The sequence below is a fragment of the Salvia splendens genome, chromosome 4, assembly GCF_004379255.2.
Source record: "Salvia splendens isolate huo1 chromosome 4, SspV2, whole genome shotgun sequence".
In the NCBI taxonomy this organism is placed as follows: domain Eukaryota; kingdom Viridiplantae; phylum Streptophyta; class Magnoliopsida; order Lamiales; family Lamiaceae; genus Salvia; species Salvia splendens.
Window position 1 is genome coordinate 35450742 of NC_056035.1, and position 9731 is coordinate 35460472.

General features: G+C 34.9%; 1 protein-coding gene across 1 annotated transcript; it reads left to right on the top strand.

Annotated features, from left to right (window-relative positions):
* Positions 1–690: 690 nt before the first annotated feature.
* LOC121800210 (small ubiquitin-related modifier 1-like) lies at positions 691–2222 on the top strand. Its single transcript, XM_042199795.1, has 3 exons — positions 691–795; positions 1082–1231; positions 1951–2222. Exons 1-3 carry the CDS (start codon positions 694–696, stop codon positions 2032–2034), a joined length of 336 nt encoding a protein of 111 aa, XP_042055729.1. The 5' UTR covers positions 691–693; the 3' UTR covers positions 2035–2222.
* The last annotated feature ends 7509 nt before the right edge of the window (positions 2223–9731 follow it).

Here is a 9731-nt window from a genome sequence, read left to right on the forward strand (position 1 = left end):
ATATGCTGAATTGCTTGCTTATGTATAACATATTACTTGCATATGTATTGCAGATCGCTTAAATATCTTAATTTGTGTAAAATAAGTGTTTGAACGTGCTGACATTTTATTTCATTAGCACAGTAGATTACATTATTTTAGGAACTCTCATGAGATGTTTAATTTCTTTTAAGATATATAGTGAAATATTATTATAACAGATCAATAAATATTGAAACTTAGAAATATTTCAATTTCTTTAATTATGTGTTGTTGATATGTGTTTGCACTTGTATTAGAGTAATATTTATAAGTATATGGATTTTTATCTATTTTTGATGCATACTAATTTGATACTATATACGTAGTTGTATATTTTAAAGGAAATAATGTTTCGTGCATGGCACGGGTGATGCACTAGTTTATAGTAAACTCATGTCATTTAAAGTTTTTTATTTATAGAAAGCTAGAGTGAGTATATTTGTTTTTTTTGAAATTTCAGTTATATAAAATTTTGTTTTGAAATTATTTGCATATCAATTAGATTAGGATATATAAATAAGTATTTATAATTGCAAATTACTATAAAATCATATAAAAAATTAAAAATCAGAAAATAATAGTAGTAAATTTTATTTTAAATGCCAAATACTAATAATAAGTGTAAGACCGTGAATAGTGTGACACAAAAATTATAAGTACATCCTGTAGTGTATGCATCGCATCTTCTTACAAAGAGATAAAAAGAGAGTGAAGAAAATGGGAGAAAGCACTGCTGCCGACCAACGCAAAATTGCGATTAGCATCAAGTCTCAGGTTCCTCTCTCTGCTTCTGTCATTGTGTGTACCATTTTCCTCTGTTTTTCTTGTTTACACAAACATGATTTATAATAATTTAAATAGTTAGTGCTGCTACTATGTTAAGTGCTTTAATTTAGGATATTTAATCGGTCATTTTTTCTTGTGCAGATCTCTCATTTTATTCACCATTTGAAAATTTACTTTTTCTTTTAAGATGGACGAATCAGAAAAGGAAAACGAGATCCTCTTCTTGATTTAATTTTTGTGTAAGTCAGTATAATGGATGTCATGTGAATTGTAGGATGGAGCAAAAATGTTTTTCAGAGTTGCAGGAGATCAGAGAATTCAAGAATTGCTCAAAATTTATTGCGAGAAAAAGAATTTTGTGTACAGGGAGGTATCTTTCATTCACAATGGAGATCGTATCCAACCTAATCAAACTCTCATTCAGGTAATTTCTTCTTCTATTTTTCGATGTTCATGATAGAATATTTCGATGTTCATGTCATTTTAGTTACCAATTTTGATTTACTTTTTATTTAAATTTTTTTCAATTCGTGGCTCAAACTTCTTTTAGTCAGCATATTAGCTTTGAAAGACTTGAGCCTTTCTTGATATGATGAAATGATATTTCCCCAATCTTATTCTATTTATTTGCTTGATATAATGGAAAAAAGAATGGTCATGTTATGAAATGAAGTAGAGAATGAGAAGGAAAGCAAATAAATTCTTTTTCATTCTTGCGGTCTTTCGTTCCTATTTTCATTTCATTCCACCATTATTTAATTTCATTATATCAAGAAGGATAAAAACATTTTGTAATACGCATTCAATACAATAGCTTAATTATATATAAGCTGGCATCTAATACTTACTCTTTTACTAGTAATGATGAGTGCTACTCTTTGTCGCCAATATCGAAATTCATTGTTATCCATAAGTGGCATCCCAAAATATTGAAACTCACTTATTATATTTGAAAAGTTATGTCAAAGTAACAAAATCAAAGATTGTGATTTAAATGCTAATATTATCTTAAAATGGAAATGGAAATGGAAATTTATAGATTTAAATTGTTTATTATGTTCAAAATGTATGTAAAATGCATGTCATGTGTTTAGCCCATTTTATACATATTAAGTGTACTTTATTTTTCATTTAAATTGGTAGCTTGGCATTGGAGATGGAGATGAGATAGCTGCAATGCAACATCAGAGTGGAGGTGGCAACCTAACGGCCTTTGTGTTTGCGTGAATTTAACCACCTATCCTTATCATGTTATTTATCATTTGAAACTTTTGTTTCATCTCCATGAAAGAAGTGTGCAACTTTTGTTTACCAACTTCTTATTATTTAATCGTATTTTAAAAACGTTCGAGCGACTAGTATGTTGTCTTTTATGTCCATTCGGATATTTTATTAGAATTAATTATTAAAGGATCCATGCTTTTACTTCTCAATGTACGTGTTTACGACAACGAACCCACGAAAGATCCGAGTGAAAGATAGTATTGTTGATGTAAAAAAAAGAAATACAAGGAAGTACTTTGGTTTACATCAAATCCAAGGAACTAATGTAAGACTTAACATTTTCTTTTAGCTACCTTGTACACCTCTATTATTTTTCTATATTAGGGAAAACTCAATTGTTAAAAATAAGTATAAAAATGTAACTTTTGTACAGCCAAGCGGGCCAGCCTGTCAGCCCGAACGGGCTACCCCGATTTCTAATTTGGCTGTATTTTTTTCAGCCCTAACCCTCTAATTTTAGCGGACTAATCGGATCAGGCAATCGGGTTCTAGTTAAATAGTCATCCCTAGTGAAATTTGAGTTTATACCATCATCAAAATCTTCATCTTTAGAATTTTCATGTCTGCAGGGGCAACGCAGTTGGTTCCGGAGGGGTAGATTTGCAAGAATGGCAAATGATTGATTTCCATTACTGTCGTGTAGTTGTAACACATCTTAGGTACAAGTGTGAGGCCTCGGGAGGTGGGTTTCTGGCAGGACAGTGGGTTATAGCCCTTCCCCTTAATAGACTAATGCATACCCTGATTGAACATCCCTAGTAATATTGTCGTACCGAAATATGGGCTGCTATTGGGATTGTGATGTCAACCATTTGCAAGAATCTTTAATATTTTTCATCACATGACAGTACATTTAATTTAACACCCATTCAACTAGTCACATTATTAATTTTAGACACGCATATATTACATCCACCTTACTGGCTAAAGCTGATGTACGAGTATTGCAAACTGGCGAATAAATAAAATTTAAACTGATGTACGAACTTGCCTCTTCTAGCTTATGCGTATTAAATTAAGTTCTGACCTTCTTCGGAATATATGGAAAATTTCTTCCAAATTTTACTTCCCGTGACCAGTCAATTTCACTCTCTTCTTCCTCTTTGTTTTTTCTCATCAATTGTCATCCATCACAAAATATAAAATTTTGCCCATGATTTTTGTTTCTACTTTAAACATTCACTTACTATATCTTATAAGTACTACTACCAGTATTTTTTTTATCTTGAATATATTCACAACTATGTATAACTACAAACGTATATTCTAAAACTTCCATATACTGATTAAAACAACCATTATGCACCAGATATTATTATACAATTAATTGTCCTTTTCATAATCTTCTTGTTGTGATTCAAGGTGTTTCACAATTTGGTTCTTATAGACTTAGATTTATGATGATCTTTAAGGAAATTGAATGCTTGCATATTCTTTATCATGTCTTAAATATAAATAAGGAATATACGTGTTTGAGAAAAGTGGACTGTTTTGGCTCCTTGGCACCTGGATTAGAGGATGGTGCCCTCAAATCATACATTACAATTTAAAATACAACCCATATTAAAAAACAATAGTAGTAAAATTAATACTTATTTGTTCATAATTCACATAAGTGATAATTTTAATTCATGAATCATCAATAATCAAATGCATGCTACATTGCATAGTTATATTTTATAATCTCCTCTATGCATTTTTTATATATTCTCAACTCCACCTCCTCCAATTCAAATTAGAAGCTATACTATAAATAACAAATACACTACTCAGGTAGTACTAACAAATACTCCCCTCCTACTACAAATTACAGAGAGAGAGAGCAAAATAGAGTGAATCATGCGCTAAATCATTTCAAAACCTACTGGAAGTAAGTAAAAACATACTGTAGTATTTCGTATCAGAATGAAGTAATAAACCTACTAGAATGAAGTAAAATGAGCTTATAATGAAGACCGAAATAATTTACACATCAGCGTATCTCATAAAAAAAACTAGATCTAATGGTCCTACTTTAATCTCTAGTTCTATCTTAAAATTAGTTTAATATTGATCACAACTCTCTTAATTAATGCCTAAATTAAATTAAATCCATTGACTTTTACGATTATTAAATACATTAATGCTTGTTAGTTTATATTTAATATAGCATATAATTAAGATAAAACCATTAATGCTTTAAATGAATAGGTATGAAAAGGAAGTCGATATAATTACACCACCTATTCCAATCTGATTAAATGAATAAGTATGAAAATCAGAAGTCAATATAATTACAACACTCCAAACGGAATTTTTTTGTCATATTAAATTTTCCAATAAAATTAGTTTATACTACTCAATCACTTTTTTTTCTATCAATCTCTCTCACTTTAACAAATTTGGATTAAAACTTATGTAGTTGACCACTAATATTAATTTTGATGAACGGATGTAGTATAACTAAATAATGCACATGAAGACGAAGAGAATTAGGGAAATGAGGAGTCCTAATTAGTATTTATCAAAGTCTATTTAACTGAGTTAATAAACAATAGAAAATGAAACATCATGAAAGTGAAGAGTCATGATGGAAAATGAAAGATCATGTAAATAGAGAGACGTTTGATGGAGTTGTTGGAGTTGTAGAAGGTATGGAGAAAGATCATGTTTCGGCATGCCGTTGTTGGAGTTGTTGCACTTGTCTTCTTAATTCCTCCAAGTCAATATCGCGAAGATCGCTTTCACGCCTTGGTACTCCTCCTAGAATGACCTTTCGACGTGGCGGCATCACGACTCTCGGTCTGATATCACAATGATGCACAAACAAAGATGGTCCATATAAAAATGTTGAGAAGGGAAAGCAACTTGTCGAGCTGCCTAACATGAAGAGAAATGTTTCAAGTACCAAGGATATGGTCATCTCCAAGCCGATTGTCATAATAAGAGAGTCATAACAATCAATGGCGTAATGGAAGAAGGAGAAGACGAGGAAGAAGCTCCAAAATATGATGAGTATGAGGAGTTTGAAGAGTGCGCCGATGAGGAGAAGTTTGTACTCTGATACTACTAATGATGAGTTGTGGCTCAGAGAGTCGCTATTTCACACCCGTTGTACCTCACATGGGAAAGCGTGCTTAGTAATTATAGACAGCGGGAGTTGTACCAACGTTGTGTCTGAGGAAATGGTGACTAAATTGGGATTACAGACGGAACCACATCCTAGACCATATCAGATTCAATGGTTAGAGAATGGCGGAGGAATCAAAATACTAAAGAAGTGTCTGGTGTCGTTCTCGATTGGCAAAACCTATAAAGATGAAATATGGTGCAATGTGATGCCGATGGATGCTTGTCACTTATTATTAGGAAGACCATGGGAGTATGATCGAAGAGACTGCCACACATAGCACCATACAGAGTTCACCTCCTCCATCAATCCCAATTCCAAACCCCAACCACTAAACTCAACAAGTAAATAACCTAAAAAGTGTTGCTGCAAATTACAGAAAGCTGAAGCCTCAATTCCAACTTATCACCAAAACATCATAAACACTTGGTGCTCAATCCAATCCTTCATCCAGTTACCACGACTAAACCCCCAAAGAATCTATCCACAGTACCATACCCAAACACAAACCACATAAATAGCATAAAAAGGTACAATTAGACACAATTGATATGCAGATTGGACTACAACAGGCACAATTAGACACAGTTCGACCAGAAAAAGGTACTCAATCTCAAGAACTTTCTTGTTTGGAGCCACAATCATACACCTCTTCATTCTAATATGCATATTTGATCTCAATTCGACTAGAAAAAAGTAGAATTAGACACAGTTAACTCTTTATTATAATCAAAGATATAAACAACAACTAACGAAAAGCTTCTAGAACTCTGATTAGGAAAGTGGTGATGCCCTAGATATTGGGGAAGTATGTCAGCCAATTTAGGGGGAGTCTTTAATCTGACTGCTACTGTGTGATTATCAGAGTTCAAACAATGCATATAATTACGCCTCAACTGTGGAATAAATTGTTTAACTCACTGGAATTCTATCCGGATATTTCTCTCTGATGCGACCAAACTATGCCTGTCTTTTCTCTACAGTAATAGACACCAAAAAAATGACTGATCAGCGATGAATACCGGAGATATTCTGATGAAGACACCAAAGCTTAGCAGCAATAAAATGAATACAAATTGAACCTAATCTGATTCGTACAATACAACAGTCGGCTGTTCATGACTGCAACTCACACAGTTAACTCACACTAGTTCAATTACCACTGATTTTTCTTCCAATTCAATTATACCAAATCGATCCTCATCAAGCACTCACGAATTCCAGGAACAACGACCATAAGAGTGAGTAAGAGAGAAACCTGCGGCGTTTCACCACTAGGATCATGACGTGAAGGTTCTACAAATTCCATATCATCAGAAATTTCATGAATTTCCACCCCATCTTCTTGAAAAGCTGTGTCTTCATCTGCCTCTTTTGTGATGGCATAGCTGGCATCAAATTTCTCTGCTCGAACTTTCAACACCGCTCGCCAATTTACCTTGTCTTTTTTCTTGCTCGGAAAAGATACAAAGTAAATTTGAGATGCTTGTTGAGCTAAGACGAATGGATCATATTTTGGATACTCCTTATGAATATTCACTTCTACAATTCTGAACTTTGGATGTACAATTATACCACCACGTGGGGGTGGAGCCGGATTATACCATGCACAGTTGAACAATACAACTTTCTTTATTGGCGATGCGCGATATTCCACCTCCACAACTTCTTTCAAAATGCCATAAAAGTCATCATCGGCATAACTATAATTTGACCCTCTGATACATACTCCACTATTGACCGTAGATCTACTTTTCCCATCAGAGTCAGTGTGGAATTTGTATCCATTGACAAAACAAATATTGTAACTCATAACCCCTTTCAGTGGACCTTGTGACAAATGGTACAAATGACTATCATGAGGCAAGTTTTTTTGACCGTGTGTACAAAATTCAGTTAGTGAATATATTACATCATTTCAACAACAAAAGTGGATAGAAAACTTACATATTCTTTAAACCATGATGCGTGATCATCTAATTGTTGCTCTATCTGCGGTGGTGTTATTCCCGGAAACCAACCACGCACTTGCTCGATGAACACACTATTTTATATATAAAAAAACCAATGACTAAATAAATAATCTAATTATTTTAATAAAATTAAGGAAAACAAACTTACATCTCAAATTCATTCGCTTCTGTAGTGTTAACTAATATGCAAGTTTGTGCTGATTTGTACTCCATTTCTGACAAGAACCATCTATGTCCCTTCCCAGCACATCTGATATCATATGTGAAAATTGAAAGCGTATCTTCAGGGTGAGTTGATCCACCTCCATCATCATTATGAGGAACATCTCTACCTCGACAACGAACATGTGACTCAAAGTAATGAGTGCAGAAGTGTGATGCTTCCTTAGTCAAATATGCGTTACATATAGATGCTTCCACAGCGGCCTTGTTCTTTACATTTAATTTCAACTTGCGCATATATCGTTCAAAGGGATACATCCATCAGAAATGCACCGGTCCTGCAATCAATGCCTCATATGCTAAGTGGACTGGAAGGTGCTCCATGGAATCGAAGAAAGACGGTGGAAATATCATCTCAAGCTTGCACAAGGTAAGCGCAATCGACTCATTGTATTTTATCATATCAACCTCCCTTATAACTGTAGCAGTAAGATCGCTTAAGAAGTTGCTCAACTCGGTCAAAGGTTCCCTTACAACGCGTGGAAGTAACTCACGAAGTCCAATCGGTAACAATCGTTGCATAAACACATGACAATCATGGCTTTTCATATCGTACAACTTGTGTTTTTTCATATCGATGCATCTTGATAGATTGGAAACATAACCATCCGGAAACTTCAAACTGTTGAGCCACTTAAGAAACAATTCCTTACTTTCTTTTTCAAGCGTGAAAGCAACCTTATGATATTTCCCACCACGTGGCCAAAGCTCGGGTCGTATACCAAGTACTTCTAAATCTCGTCCTGCATTAGCATTGTCCTTCGTCTTTCCGTCGACATCCATAGTGGTATTGAAAATATTGTCAAACACATTCTTCTCTATATGCATGACATTCAAATTGTGTCACTTTCTTGCTCCAATACGGAAGATCCAAAAATATGATTCGTTTTCTCCAACCCAAAATCTTGCTCAACTCAGAGTTTACTAATTCGACATCTTCATCAAACACTCTCTTGAATCCAAATTGGTCATGGTGATAAAGTATTTGTTCCCTATTCAAGATTAGAGGAGGACCTGAATGCTCCATTCTGTTCATTCGAAAGTTCTTTTTATCTCTGCGAAATCGATGATTCATGTGGAGAAACCTCCCATGGCAATCAAACCAAGTGGTTTTTCTTCCATGCTTCAGAGAGAAGTCTTGTGAGTCCTCCATACAATACGGATATGCACGATGCCCAGATGTGCTCCATCCCGGCAGCATTGAATATGCAGGGAAGTCACTGATAGTCCACATCAACGCTGCACGCAGTTGAAAGTTTTGTTTTCTAGATATATCATATACCTGAATTCCTTCAGCCCATAGATCATTGAGCTCTGCAATCAAAGGTTGTAGAAACACATCAATGTTTTGTTTTGGATTCTTCGGACCAGGCACAATCACAGTGAGAAACATGTACGGATCTTTCATGCACATCCACGGTGGCAAATTGTATGGAGTTAGAATCACTGGCCACAATGAGTATTGTGAACCAGTCTGACCAAATGGTTGAAATCCATCTGTGCTAAGTGTCAACCTAACGTTTCTTGATTCGGAAGCAAAGAAGGGATGTGTTTGGTCGAAGGTTTTCCAAGCTACAGAATCCGCCGAATGAGACATCTTTCCTGGAGTCTGAGTGTGCTCTGCATGCCATCGCATGGATTGAGCGGTAACTTCACATGCATACAACCGCCTCAATCTTGGACCTAGGGGAAAATAATGCATCTTCTTGAATGAACTTCTACCATTATCCTTGAATCGAGCTTGACCACAAACTTTGCATGTTTTGTTTTGGATTCTTTTGACCAGGCACAACCACATTGAGAAACATGTACGGATCTTTCATGCACATCAACGGTGGCAAATTGTATGGAGTTAGAATCACTGGCCACAATGAGTATTGTGAACCAGTCTGACTAAATGGTTGAAATCCATCTGTGCTAAGTGCCAACTTGATGTTTCTTGATTCGGAAGCAAAGAAGGGATGTGTTTGGTCGAAGGTTTTCCAAGCTACAGAATCCGCCGGATGAGACATCTTTCCTGGAGTCTGAGTGTGCTCTGCATGCCATCGCATGGATTTAGAAGATGGCGAGATGGGACAACCACGAGTAAAAGGAACACTTCTACCACACAAAAATAACATAAATTAAAATGAGCACAAACATAACACTTACTTAATATATCCAAATAATTTAGGGAGAATAATTAATAATTACAATGATACATTTATATAATTTAGAAGATGGGGCGACCACAAGCCAAGGGAACACTTCCAATCTAAAGAAATTGTAGGAAGAATTGATGAAATATGAGAAGAAGAGAAAAAAAATTGCAGGTGGATAGAATGAGAAGAATAAAG